The following is a 14,664-nucleotide window of genomic DNA, read 5'->3' on the forward strand; positions in this document are numbered from 1 at the left end:
TCATTCAGGCTGGAATGGGTTTCAGGAGGTCTGTAGTCCAACCTCCTGCTCAAAGCTGCGTTCAGAGCAGGTTGCTCAGGGCTTTTCTAGACAAGTCTTGAACACCTCCAAGATGGAGACCCCACGGTGTCTGTGGGCTACCTGCTCCATATCCTCATAGTAAAAAAATTTTCCTTGTATCCAGTCAGAACCTTCTCAGTTCCATTTTTATGACCGTATTGTCTCTGTTTAAACCACTGTGAACCTGAGTCAAGAGAACAGCTCTGTCTTCTTAGTAACTTCTTTGTAGGTACGGGAAGGCTGCCATCAGCTTCTCCTGAAAGCTTCTCTCTAGGCTAGAAAACCCTAGTTCCTTCAACCTCTTTGCATGGCATAGCTTCAGCCCCTTGAGTAGGTTGCTGTCTAATGAGTACCAAGGAGAGTAATTGCTTCCCTTGATCTGCTGGCTATGCTCCTGTTGATACAGCTTAGGATGCTGTTGTTTCATGTAAGGTGGATGTTAATATCTTGGTGATTCAGCTCTAGAGAAGTATGTTGAAATGTTATCATTTCAGTAATCTAGGGCACTAAGAGAAAACAGAAAATATAGTCAATAGGTTTGTTTTCTGCGACCTTAATACGTTCCTCAGGTTTCTGTGGTCGTGCTATCCCAGCTGTGTTGTTCTTCCCCTTCTCCCTTAGTTGCCCTCCTCCAGCTTTTATATCCATTACGCAGTTTAAATCAAATTTGTCAGAGAAATATGGGAATGAGAAACACCGTTATACTCCTACTTTTCGCCTCATGACAATCAGCAAAAAGGTAAATGAGAAACCCAAAGTAGTTGTCCTGAGGGGGGAAGCTGGATAGTGGCAGTTTAATCCCTGATCCACTGCAAACTAAGGCTGACATTTGACAACCGATCAGCACACCTGTACCTACGAACCATGTGCTGCTACTTGCATCTTTTTCAACACTTTTAGCTGTGTGACAGAATGAAGAGTATTGCAAAGAGTGAAGGAGCCAAGTCCATAAAAATGTGAAGTTTGCCAGTTTTGTTGCTCCCAGAAACCTTTTTTCTTTTCCATGATCTGAATTGAAACTTAATAATCTGGAGCTAAACGTTGTTGGAGACAAGACTTTTTCTCTGGTAGGAAACTGGTGATCTGTAATGAATGTCACATCTGGAGTTTTTCCATATAAATGGTTCCTGCTTGTTCCCATTTTTTGACTCATTTCTAGAGTATGGGTTTCCCGCCCCCGACCACTTTTTAAACTAGAAATTTGTCTTTCTATTTGTCAATGTACTTACCAGTAACATGTAAAAAGAGTGAGTGTTAGCATGGATTACTCAAACTGTTAGTAGTCTACTTCTGTTTGTGAGAACGCGTTTCCTTTTGCTTACCGATAGTTAGACCAAATGGAACTTCTAAGAAATAGAAGTATTTCTGTGACTGAAACAAACGTATTTTTCATTCTGCCTTCTGCATCAACTAAAGACTGAAAATTGGTTGCATTCTGGTGGAAGGATAATTTATGTTCAAGCAGTTGCTATCTGAAGGCATAAATGCTCTTTTCGCATAATAGTATTCTTTTAGTTGACTGGGTAATGTTTCTAATGCCTGAAGTATTAATGATTCTATGAAGAGATTATTTTTGCTGGAGGTTTTCTGTTTACTGTCTGTATAGTTGCTGGGCCTGGAGATTGTAGTTGCATTTTACTAGATGCACATAAATTCAGCAACAAGCACTGTCATGCTCGGAGAATTTGCATTCTTACCCCTGAGCTTGGCTCCATTGCTACTAGAGGAAAGATTCAAGAAATAGTCTACAGTTAATTTATACTTTTTCTGGGCTCTGCTGTGAATGATGGTGTTAATGATAATTACTTCTGTGAACTTCATAAGAAAATACTGAAGGATTATCAGAAGTAATTCTGTTCAGGCAGATACCCTTAATTATGCTAGTGACCTTATTTAATATATTGGTCAGTAAATGTGGTAAGATAATATAAAAGCTTTAATTTTGGTCTGAATATTTTCATTAGGTATCAAGAGGAAAAGCATAGCTTTTTTCTCAGGGCTGACATGTCCCAAACCATCCGAATAAAACACTCTGTTGTTCCTTGGCTGTGAGAGCAGTGGGCATGTATGGTCTGGGCTGGTCACTTTCATAAGCTTTTGTTTAATATTTATATAGCACCTCTGCCTAAGTGGGCTTCCCTTTCGTGTCTGCTTTAGGTAATTGAAATTGATTATTAATTTCCAGGTACAGAGAAAGAGGAAAAAAACTAGCAGTCACTTTGTCACCGGGGAAGGCATTTTCTTTTAAGTGCAATATATTTAAATTTCTCACTGGCATGATACCGATCTTTATTATGTTTCAAAGGCAAGTGCAGAAAACAAGTAGGACAGCAATATAAAGCTGTGTTGTGAAAGGTATCTTTTTTTAACTGGCAGGATACCTGCCTTTGAATGCTGGATGTTCTGTTTTTCTGCTTTTTAGAAAACAATTTCGGAAAATGACATAATAACATTAGGGCAAAATTTTTGGTGCTGGTTTGACTGAAGCACTAGAGATCACTAATGCAAAGCTGTATTTATTTTATTTTTTTTTTAATTTTAAATGTGTCTTAATTAACCTTTGTAATTAACTTAAATGTGGTTGAGGTTTCAGCCTATTAGTAGTTGCAGTGTAGTTCAGAATAAAGTATTATAGTTCTTAAGAATAAAATAACCTTGTGGTTTTGTTACAGTCCAGTGCAGTTCCATGTTATTGGCCAGCTATGTTGTCAATAATGTAAATGGAGAATAGCTTTAGTCATCTGTTCTAACACAGGCCGATGTGAGCAATTATGTTTATAAGACAGACACCAGAACTGTCCTATTCCTTAGTTTCTGTCTGTAATTTCTTCCAAAATCTGGATGGATTACAGCCAGTTTCCCACCAGCCACTACATGGTTTCTTCACAGGATATTTTTGCACCTTATTTACAGTGAGATTTGAGGCTTGTGCAGTATTGACTCCTTTCCCAAGCCCTGCAGAACATCCCTGCAAAAGGTCCACTGCCTTACTCTGCACTGTGCATTTCACAGACATTTCTCTTCAAAGGGAAAACTCTGAGGCCAATAATTAGTTGCAAAATTTCGCTAATCTCTTTGTATTGGGCAGTACAGTTCCAATAAATCTGTGTGAGAGGTTGAGACTTAGGATGGTGGTTTCTCGATATTTACAAAATCTGCTGGCGTGGGAGATTACAGGCAGACGAGAGTGAGAAGATTTGAGAGACTCCCAGCACGCAAGTGGGACAGTCTGGTGGGGGACAGTGATTCCTTCCTTTGACTATCGGTGGCACTCTCATTGCAGGAATGGCTCTGCATGTAGCAGAGCAATTGCTGAACGGGCTCCCATTGCAACCCAGATCATTACAGTACATTGGCATGAATTTCAGGTTACCATAAAACGCTGTTTCAGTGGATGACTGGTGGTTCAGGAACAGCTGGCATGGACTGGAACTTCTCTAGTAGTGGTTGCTCAGGCATCAGAGCTCCTCACCTCATGAATCACTCTAAGAAATATATAGATTTGTCTTGGGTGGGTACATTGTAAGGTTTCTTTTCCTTGCTTTTTTTCACTGTGTAGTAAGTCACAGGTGACATACTAGAGCTGGCGTCATGGTGACAAAAGCTATGCCTAACTCGGTCAAATTATATGTACAATTTAATTGTACAATGTTCAAGAGACTCTCAGTGGGTGTGTAAGGCAGTGGTAGTTAGCAACTGGTTTTTGCATTAAGGTATCACTAAGGCTGTGGTTTGCTGCTTCTGTTCCCACTTTAAAGGAATCTCATTATTTTCCCACAGTAACTTTTTGAAGCATGTGTGGATTTTAATTAAGATTTTGCTTTCCCCAAATACTTACTCTGTTAACCAAACGTCTCATTTGAATCAAACTGGGACAGATTGCATGGTTTATTTCAGTTGACAGCACTTAATCTAGATTAATTTGTACAGTTCAGCATTTCACTGATGGAAAATAAAAGGTGACATTGGAGGCATATCAGAGTTTGCCTACAGTGTGAAAATCAAAGAAGAAATGTTTCCCAAGCACATGCAAGTACTGTATTACTGAAAGGTCACTGTTTGTTCAAGCTTTGAAGTATGACTTCATACATAATGCATGACCTTTGGAGAAAACACAAAAATTTTATGGAAAGAATGGATATTTTAAAACTTGCGTTATTAACTGTATTTCATGTAGGTATAGTTATGCATGTTAGCACAGATGTGCCAGTTAGGTCTTAAGAGCTAGCAATGCTCTTTAGTTTTCTTACATGCAAGCCTTGCCTGTTTATATATCTGTCTCTGTTACTGTTACTTTCTCATGTTATAGCTTGAGACTCTGCAATTAAATTATCTGAAAAGGAACTTGTAAGAGGGGTGTGCTCAGATTTGTCTCTGAATTCAGCTTTACTCATCGGTAGTCTGTTTTGCATTTTGCATTTAAATCTCCTCCTACCCAACTTTCCTCTTTTACCATAGAACTTGCATTTCAGAAAGCTCGTCAATCCTGCAGTGTAAACTTTGTCATTTGTTGTTTCACGTGGTATATAAAAACGCATCTTATTAGGGGCAAAAAAGGTGGAAGAGAGAATCCCATCATCAAGCCATAACCTAAATTGGTGTTCTGTCGAAATTCCTTTGCCTGCCAGTTTGAAATTAAATTTTAAGGAATTGAAGAATTTAAGATTTGGCCAAGAACGGTTTGGCTATCAGAATCAGAATGGTTGAGGTTGGAAAGCACTTCTGGAGGAACCTCTTGTCCAACCCCTGCTTAACTGCAGATCAGGTTGCCCAGGACTGTGTCCAGGTGGCTTAAAGAATATAAATAATATAAGGGTATGAGAATATAAAAAGTAATCCTCATGCTTTCAAGTCTTTTTAAAACTACTTTTGTAATTTTTAAAACAATGCTTATATGTCTTAAGAAGGTATTTCCAAGGTTGAAATTTTGCAGATAATTTAGAACAGGTTTTCATTTAAATAAGTAACACTTTCTAAAGCTATAAATATGCAGGATGATGTATGGTGTTACAGTGTACCTTAGAAGTCTAGATAAACTTCTTATGGGATATACTTTTCTTAAGGCAATTATGCTACATATTTATTGTTAACAATACAGCTTGTCCTGAGTTCGTGGTAGTGTGGATGTATATGTATGAATCTATTAGGATTACATGTTATTACTCATCCACACACACAAATGTGTTAGTGTAATTTATGAGTTCACATGTGTATGTATATATAGAAAATAAAAAATGACATATCTCATCTTTGCTGGTTTGCTAATAACATAATGAACACCTTATCACAGTTAAAAAGTCAGCGGCTCATACTTGATATAAAGAATTTGTGCTTAGGTACATACAGGCAACACACTGCTTTTGAAGGTTGCGTAGGTACTGAAGACACGTGGCTCCATGCTAACTTGTATGCATGTGTATATGTATTTTTCAACTTTTTTTTTCTTTTTTTTTTTCACTCAGTAGTTCTTCATGGTTCTTCCTTCTGGAAGCAAGCATGAGCTGTCAATAAGAATAGCTGTTCTTGGCTCAGTGCGAGAAGCACAACATAGAAAATTCCTCAGTCAAACACATGGTAAATGAAGGAAGAATGTGAAATTAATGTCTGCTTGTGTTACTATTTTGTGAAACTTACTGCTGTTAATACCAGATTTACTCTGCAAGTGTGTTAACATGTTCAATATTTTTGGTGAAACAAACATCCCTGTTATGTTTTTGTTTATTTCTTGCATGAAACATCACTAGTACTGTTGAGATATCTGTTAAATTAAACTTTTGTTTATATTTAGGTTTATAAGTTAGATGGCATCCCCTTGATCCTGGACAACTGCAGCATTGATGACAACAATCCTTGTATCCTTTACAAAAGAATTCTAATTATTGAACATGACTCATAAGAAAAGGTGGGGGGGTTTAATGTATTTATGCCAGCATTGCTTTCACTTGGTACCTAAGTCTAACTGGCCTCATGAGTTTCTAGGTTGTATTTAAGTGCTTGGTTTAGAAGTGAGAAAACTCATAAATATACTTTCATGAACTGGATTCTAAATAAGCTGAACTGTGGTTATATTCTGTTTCCTAAAATAACAAATATTCCTGTTTTACAAATGTTAATTCAGAGAGCTAACTGTGATAGAAATCTGAATTAAGACTATGTTTGGTCATTGTATCAGATCTAGGAGCTTTTGCTTCAACTGCAGTCTATTCAGTAGACTGAAATAAGTACCCCATCAATTCTATATGCTTATTAAATCTGACTGGAGAACTTATTCTAAGCACAGAGACAAGGCTAGCAAGCTGTAATGAAAATGTGTATAATTGAGAGAATTAATGATGCAGATTACTGAAATGCTGGGGAGATTTTAATATAAATGGCATTGTGCTTCATATTTGGGACTTTTTTTCTCCTAGAGTTTAAGAGCAGAGACTTTCCAAGATAGATTGCTATTAGAGGGAAATAACTTCATATTGAAGATAAACAGTTGTTAAGCAGACTTATCCATCTCTTCATGAACTGCATAGTAATCTTGCTGGTGTGTTCAGTGGGTGAGCTATTATTTTCTGTCATCTAGTCACTAGCTCCTTGTAAGTTTCTGATAAGTGCATCTGGAAATCAAATGCCTTTCCTGTCTAGAGTAATGTGAGCTTTCTTATACTGAACACATGAAACGGATTTTTTTAAAATGAATTTGTCAAAAAAAGCTCACTTGTTAAAAAGTATCATAAAAAAAAAAGTTGTGAAAATGTTACATGTTCTCAAAATTGTGTACTGTAGAACATCATCTACATATATCTTAAAAGGATGAAATCATATAGGGACAGATGATAGCAAAATGTTAACAAGCTGGGTGGAGGAGCGATGGGTGTTAAGTACCCTCTGAGTTATTCACTTTGTTGCTTTATATGCAAGGTTTTTACATTCATCACTATCCCTATAGTTGGAGGCCTGACTGTGTGTCTCTTGAGAGTGCACCGAGTAGCAGAGTTGTGCTTCCACAGTCTGATTCTGGTGAGGGGCACTGCTGGATGTGGTGGGAAGGGCAGGGAAAGTTACTTTTCCTAAGCAGAAGAGCAGCCCTGAGAAAACCTGGTAAGGAGTTTTGATCCCAAGTCACTTCTCCTTTGCTGGAAAGCACAGCTGTGCAGCGACTTTTAGAATTTCTTTCTAGGATTAATCCTTCATTTTAGCTGTTAGTAAAAGAGGATAAAGTTTGAGGCCTTCAAAGGCTAGAGTTGTAATTTACGATCTTGAATGAAATGAAAGCAAAATACCATGGGAGCCTTTACTTCATTTTGAGCAATGTGGAACTTCTTACACCTCTTCATACAGGCTGACGTTTTATGGCTGCACTATAAACTCCTCACCAGAGGATAAAACTTTGCTTACTTGGTTTTTAAAGACTAACTAGATGTAATGACACCTCTTAATATGAGCTTTCACCACTGATCCATAGCATACAGTATTCAGGTATATGAAAAAGTAAGTAGCACTTGGGCAGAGGGGGGACTTGGCCTGCTGTGACAAAGTTTGCTGCATCAGCTTTTGGAGCACAGCTTCTACTTGGTTTATCATTTTGACCTAGAGCTATTCCAGGTGCTCTTGTGCTACATGAAGTGAATGCTGCCCTGCTTCTTTCCTGCCTCTAACGTTCCTCATCTGCTGCATTCTCAGCATGTCTCATGCAGGGAAGCAGAAGGAGTTTGCAGTTTATACCTGTCTCTTCTTTCATCTGCTTCACAGCATATTCTGCTACTTCAAGGCACCACAAACCAAGTCCTTAGTAGCATGTAGGTGCCTGACTCCATTGCATAACATTCCTCTGTTTCTCTCCTCCCTCTGTGCACCCAGTCCTGTCTGGCACAAATCCATTTTGTGATGCTTGTAAACCAGAGCAATGCTCTTACTAAGATTTGAAAGCCTACTTGCTTAAAATTGAAACATCCTAAAATTGCCTGTATTGTCACTTTGTGATCCAGAGTGAATATATTTTGTCTCTTTTCAAGGAAGATTAATTAAAAGCAAGTATTTAGGCAACTCTTGAGCTGGCTGTTGAGAGAGTTGCCAAAATTCGAATAGGATCACTCAGTGGTGCTGCAGTTCGCCAAGATGATGTAGAAAGCTGCAAGGAAAAGCTTGGTGTAGCTCTTCAGCCATGATTCCTTCAGAGAGTCAGGTCCAGAAGCTTCTCTTTGTGTTCTTGTTTCTAGTGCCTGGTTTTGTGATTTCAGGCTGTGTTACTCAGATTTCTCCTTCGATAAACCTGATTGGAAGAATTTCCATCCAGATACCTTCTATATAAGAACAACTTAGATTTCTTAGTGAAGCATTTGTAGATGCACATTTTTATTTGATGTTTATCTGTTTTGGAGACACCCAAGCTCTATAGTTACGATGTCATTATGTTTTCTACTGAAAACAGAGTTCCTATACTGATTTTCTGTGTTTTATTAAGTTCTGCCTCCAAATTACACATACAAAATTTTCCACAGAAAAATGTAACTTTTGTGGTAAAAGTGATAGGATTTTTTTTCTGGACAAAAAAAAAAAAAAAAATCATTTCCCTAAAGTATGCAATCCATCAGGAGAAGCTGAACTGCCATGTTAGATGTTAAAAGAGCTCTTTATTACCTTTGAGAGCCAAAATCCTTTGATAAATCTTTTTATTTGTAGCGTATGGAAGCATACTGAAAGAGGAAATGGGTCTGCTCTTATCCTAAAATAAATTCCTTTGTAAACCTGTCATTACCTTAAAATTGCATCCTTTGAGATCCTAAACAGTTCTGTAATGTGCATAGAAATATCAGGATGTTCGTCACTTATGAGATTGCTAGCTGAAATTCAACTGACATGTTTGCATTGCTTTAACTTTTTAGGCTTGAATTCATTTTTCAGTGCCCAGTTTGGGAGAACTGTTATCTTGTCTAATTACATCTGAGACAGACTTGAATCTTTTACATTTATACTAAAAATAGTATTTTTTTCCTTCAGGATATTTCATGAATAAAAGCAACAAAAACCCCTCCACCCTTGTTAGTAACAGGTATGAAGATGATTATGGAGAGTTAAGAGCAAATTTGCTGTACCTCTTGCAAGTATTTGAATTGGTATTTTAAATTTTCAGCTACTATAACTTTGCATGGTTCCAAGTAAATTCAATGGAGAAATGCTGAAAGATACCAGATTTTCAGCTGTTAGCTATTAGGCTTTTAGCACAGGGGAAAAGGTAAACAGAGTGACACTGAGGAGATGCAGTTCATTATAGACCTTGGGGTCTGAAGAGAAGGTTGAATGTCACTTTAACTTTTTCTGTCCCCTTTAAGTCTTCCATCTTGGATTGGTCTGTATCCTAATCATAACTGTCCTTCTGTATTCAAAAGAAAAAAGGGTGTTTCAAAATGCAAGTGGACTTGTTTGCCTTTAGATTAAGGAGAGGTTCTTTCATGAGATGAATTTTTGGGGTTGAAAATTCAGTTTCTTGTTCTGCTTCTGACAAGTTGGAAGCATTGTGCTTTACTTATGTAACCTGTGTTTAAAAACAAATAAATTAAACCTGCCACAGAACAGCAGAGTGGGTTGGAGATCCCCATCTGGGTAATACCAGTAAAAAATTTACTCTAGATCCTGCTTTTCAGGTTATTTGGGTTGAAAAGGTGTTCTAAATTAAAATATCTTCTATTTTGCTCTCTGAGCCACTGTCTTCCTTATCTCTGACAGGCTCTAGCATCAGACAAGAGCTCTTCTTTTTGTTCTTGTCTTTTACCTCATCCTAAGCTCTTACTGCTTCTTCCAGCTTCATTTCTGACCTTTCACAGATTTCCACTTGCAGACCTAAGGAGGGAGGCCAGCCCATTCCAATCAAAAGACTATTGACTCTAATCATATAGAAAAGGTGCTTATGAAAGACTTTATTTAAACTAACCTGTTTTATTGAAGACTTTTCAGTTTACCTTAACTACGTTGTCTGTTTTTTTGCTACTTCCTAACATTTACACTCATGAGTAACACACAAAGATGTCTCCTTTTTTTTTTTTTTTTTTAATTTAATGGCTGGCCCTGGAAATATTTATTGCTATTTTAGGAAAAATATTATCCAAAGTACTTCAATGTAATAGCTGTTAGTGGTAAAACTTGAAAATCAGAAGTGAAATGCAGTTTTGAAGATGGAATATTCTTGTTTTTTCAGGATGCTTGCCAATCTTACCCTTTTGAGATTCTTACATTAGGTGTCTCGATAAATTGATTTTGTGAATGGCTGAATTTAATTTGAATGACCTTATGTAAGCATCCATATTATATTAACCCCTAATCAGGCATGTTTTTCTGTTAGCCAAAAGTGCAGTCATACTTGCGAAAAAAAAAATCCTGCTGTGGGGGAGGTGTGTATGTGTGTATGTACACACACACATATATCACAGAATGGTTTGAGTTGGAAGGGACCTTAAAGATCATCTAGTTCCAACCCCCCTGCCACAGGCAGGGACACCTTCCACTAGACCAGGCTGCTCAAAGCCCCATCCAACCTGGCCCTTGAACACTGCCAGGGATGGGGCATCCACAGCTTCTCTGGGCAACCTGTTCCAGTGCCTCACCACCCTCACAGTGAAGAACTTCTTCCTTGCATCTAATCTAAATCTACCCTCTTTCAGTTTGAAGTCATTACCCTGTGTCCTGTCTCTATATGCCCTTGAAAAAGTCCCTTGAAAGTTCAGCTTTCTTGCAGGCCCCCTTTGGGTACTGGAAAGCCGCTCTAAGGTCTCCCCAGAGCCTTCTCCAGGCTGAACAACCCCAATTCTCTCAGCCTGTCTTTACAGGAGAGATGCTCCAGCCCTCATCATCTTCATAGCCCTCGTCTGGACTCACTCCAACAGGTCCATGTCCTTCTTATGTTGGAGGCCCCAGAGCTGAACACAGAACTGCAGGTGGGGTCTCACGAGAGCGGAGTAGAGGGGGAGAATCACCTCCCTCGACCTGCTGGTCACGCTGCTTCTGATGCAGCCCAGGATACGGTTGACTTTCTGGGCTGGAAGCACACATTGCCAGGTCATGTTGAGCTTCTCATCAACCAACAGCCCCAAGTCCTTCCCCGCAGGGCTGCTCTCAATCCACTCATTACCCATCCTGTATTTGTGCTTGGGATTGCCCCGAACCATGTGCAGGACCTTGCACTTGGCCTTGTTGAACTTCATGAGGTTTGCACGGGCCCACCTTTCAAACCTGTCCAGGTCCCTCTGGACGGCATCCCTTGCCTCCAGCGTGTCGACCGCACCACACAGCTTGGTGTCGTCGGCAAACTTGCTGGGGGTGCCCTTAATCCCACTGTCCGTGTTGCCGACAAACATGTTAAACATGGCCGGTCCCAATACCGACCCCTGAGGAACGCCACTCGTCACTGTTCTCCACTCAGACATCGAGCCATTGACCACAACTCTTTGAGTGCGACCATCCAGCCAATTCCTTATCCACCGAGTGGTCCATCCGTCAAATGGATGGACCCGCCCTGGTCAGATCTGTCATTATCTCAACCCTTTGGGCCCCACGTTGGGTGCCAAAAAGGACTGTCGCGGTTTAACCCCAGCCAGCAGCTAAGCACCATGCAGCCGCTTGCTCACTTCCCCCCCCCCCAGTGAGATGGGGAAGAGAATTGGGAAAAAAAAGTAAAACTCTGGGTTGAGATAAAGACAGTTTAATAGGACGGAAAGGAAGAAAATAATAATGATAATAATAAAATGACAATAATAATAAAATAATTGGAATATACAAAACAAATGATGCACAATGTAATTGCTCACCACCTGCCAACCGATGCCCGGTTAGTTCCTGGACAGTGATCCCCCCAGGCCAACTCCCCCCAGTTTATATACTGGGCATGACGTCACATGGTATGGAATACCCCTTTGGCCAGTTTGGGTCAGCTGTCCTGGCTGTCTCCTCCCAATTTCTCGTGCCCTTCCAGCGTTCTTGCTGGCTGGGCATCAGAAGCTGAAAAATCCTTGACTTACTCTAAACACTACTTAGCAACAACTGAAAATATCAGTGTATTATCAACATTCTTCTCATGCTAAATCCAAAGCGTAACACTATGCCAGCTACTAGAAAGAAAATTAACTCTATCCCAGCCAAAACCAGAATAGCATGTCTCTCCACTTTAGGAACAAGGATGTCATGCGGGACAGTGTCACATGCTTTGCACAAGTCCAGGTAGTTGACATCAGTTGCTCTTCCCTTATCCACCAACACTGTAACCCTGTTGTAGAAGGCCACCGACCTTGTAAGGCATGATCTGCCCTTAGTGAAGCCACATTGGCTGTCACCAGTCACCGCCTTATTTTCCATGTGCCTTAGTATAGTTTCCAGGAGGATCTGCTCCATGATCTTGCCAGGCACAGAGGTGAGACTGACTGGCCTGGGTCTTCCATTTTTCCCTTTTTAAAAATGTTTATATATATGAGGAAGCACCCAGCTGGCTATGTTTTAGGAGTAAGAATTTTCAGCAGTTGTGAAAGGAAAACCTGTGGTTGCTGTGGATATCCATACATAGGCCCCTTAGTTTGTATAATGGATGAAAATGTAGAAAATATAAGTTAATTTTCAGATACTCCTTCCCTAAGCTGCTTCTATGATATTCAGTCTGAAAGTCATCTGAGGGGTAGATTGAAAATACTTTTGACTTTATGGCAGCAGCAAGTATAATTGTGGTTCATGAAACTTCTGGCTAAAGCTAGAAGAAATCAAGTTGCTATGGTCTACAACAATGGCAGTTTGTTTTTGTGAGATGCCAGCAAAGACTTTTGGGGGAGCTGACAGACATTTTGTTTCTAAGTTACAGAGTGCAACCTAAAACAGGCCACATACTGTAAAAAAAGCCTTACAGCTGAATAGCAGCCAGTAGAAAGCAAAAATCAGAGTGTGAGTTGACTTTTTAGAGTAAACCATCATACAGTTGAGCATTTTCATGTAAATGTGGCTATCTCATGTATGTTGGCAAGAAAATACAGCGTAATGTTACATCAGTAATGGTTGCCTTTCTTTGGAAAGCTCACTTCAGGCACCACCAATGCATTTAGTAGTTTGAGGTGACCTATTTGATTCTGTATTTTCATAAGCATACATAAAATCCTGTTATTTCAGTGGATATGGTCAGTGCAAAGGACCTAGACTACTGATGAAAACAGTAATGACCTCCTCATGCCCAGTCAAGTTCTGCCCACTTGGAAGAAAGTACCCTTTTCTTCATCCTATCGACACTTGCTTTGCTGCACAGGTTTGGAGTCTACCTGGGCTAAATGGAAGTGTATTCTTTGAAAGAAGGTTTCAATTTTGCTTTATTGCAGGTTGCTGCTGCTGCAACCCATATCCTTGGACACAGAGCACTATTAGAATCTTATTTTCTGTGAACCAGTACTGACTGTGTTACTATGACTTTAACAAAAAAGTTAGTAAGTTTTTAGTGACCCAGCAGTGGTTGAGGTTGGCAGTGAAAGAACGGGACTTGTCAGCACAGGTAAAGAGCAGAAACTTGTTGGCCTGAACCTTTAGGTTCATAGTGCCAAAGACAACACAAAATATCAGCTGGGTGGAAGCCAACTACCATAGATGGAACTAGGATGAAAAGAAATGGTCAAGCAAGAAGAAGTTGCTGTATTGCCATACTCCAATTCAGACTGATTCAACTCCAATGTGCTGAGAATTCTTCTTTAACGAGAGTGGGAGGATTTCTGGTTTGTGGCATATGCACAAACCTTAGCTCCTTCTCTGTATCTTACAATTATATTCAGATGAACTGGTCAGACTAGAAGCTGGAACAGGTACAAGTGTGGTTATTCATTGAGCAAGAACAGTCTGAGAGGGGCTTATTCCTTTCACCTTATTCAGCAGACCAAATCCTATCCTGTTCCTGCAAGTTGCTGCAAATTCTTTATAGCTATATTTTGTTAGATACTAATGGAGCCTAGGGGTCTGTGTGGCTCACAAGGGAATCCCTCAGTGTTGTATGATAAGGGGATTTTTTTTTGGCTGCAGTGGTGGGCTGGTTTGCTAAGTGATTCCCAAGAGGCTTCAACCTTTTTTGTTATTTCTCATGGTGAAAGGGGAGAAACACAGCTATTCCCAAATGCTGCTTTTGGTTTTAGGTGAGAAGGTCATCTGCCCACCAATGCCTATTTCTGTCACTATCTGTCAGGGTGTTTTTACACTCTTGAAATAAGCGTTACAAGTAACCAGTCTTGTTCTTACAGAAGTGTTAATGGACTAAAGAGGTCTGCATTCTGTTCAAAGTAGGATTTTTCTATATGATACTGAATAAAGTGTCCTGAGTGGGATTATTGCAAAGCTCTGAAGGGGGAGGATCTAGGTGCATGCTCCCAGTTGAAAAGGGTACAGGAGGCCTTTGCGTAACCTAATTTTATTTTAATTCGCTTTTGACATGGGCTTCACAGCTGAAGAGTTGGAATAATACAACTTCCATGTCTTAACGCATTGTTTATCTTTTCTGTATGTTGCAAACTCTTTGGAACAGAACTTAGTTAAAGGTGAGGAACCAACCAAAAAAAACCTACCACATTAAGCGTGATATTTGGTAGATCTGAATTCTGACTCAAAGACTGC

The 14,664-nt window shown here is 39.6% G+C and overlaps 1 protein-coding gene across 2 annotated transcripts in view; it reads left to right on the forward strand.

Moving 5' to 3' along the window:
• The window catches only part of ATXN10 (ataxin 10), a 104,645-nt gene that overhangs the window by 79,542 nt on the left and 10,439 nt on the right, over positions 1–14,664 (forward strand). For both annotated transcript variants that reach the window (XM_010575284.1, XM_010575285.1), the window contains exon 10: positions 5,849–5,912. In XM_010575284.1, coding sequence (XP_010573586.1) covers positions 5,849–5,912 — 64 coding nt within the window. The remainder of the gene's footprint in view (positions 1–5,848; positions 5,913–14,664) is intronic.

This window comes from Haliaeetus leucocephalus, unplaced genomic scaffold, assembly GCF_000737465.1.
Source record: "Haliaeetus leucocephalus isolate CR32 unplaced genomic scaffold, Haliaeetus_leucocephalus-4.0 Scaffold473, whole genome shotgun sequence".
Lineage (NCBI taxonomy): Eukaryota > Metazoa > Chordata > Aves > Accipitriformes > Accipitridae > Haliaeetus > Haliaeetus leucocephalus.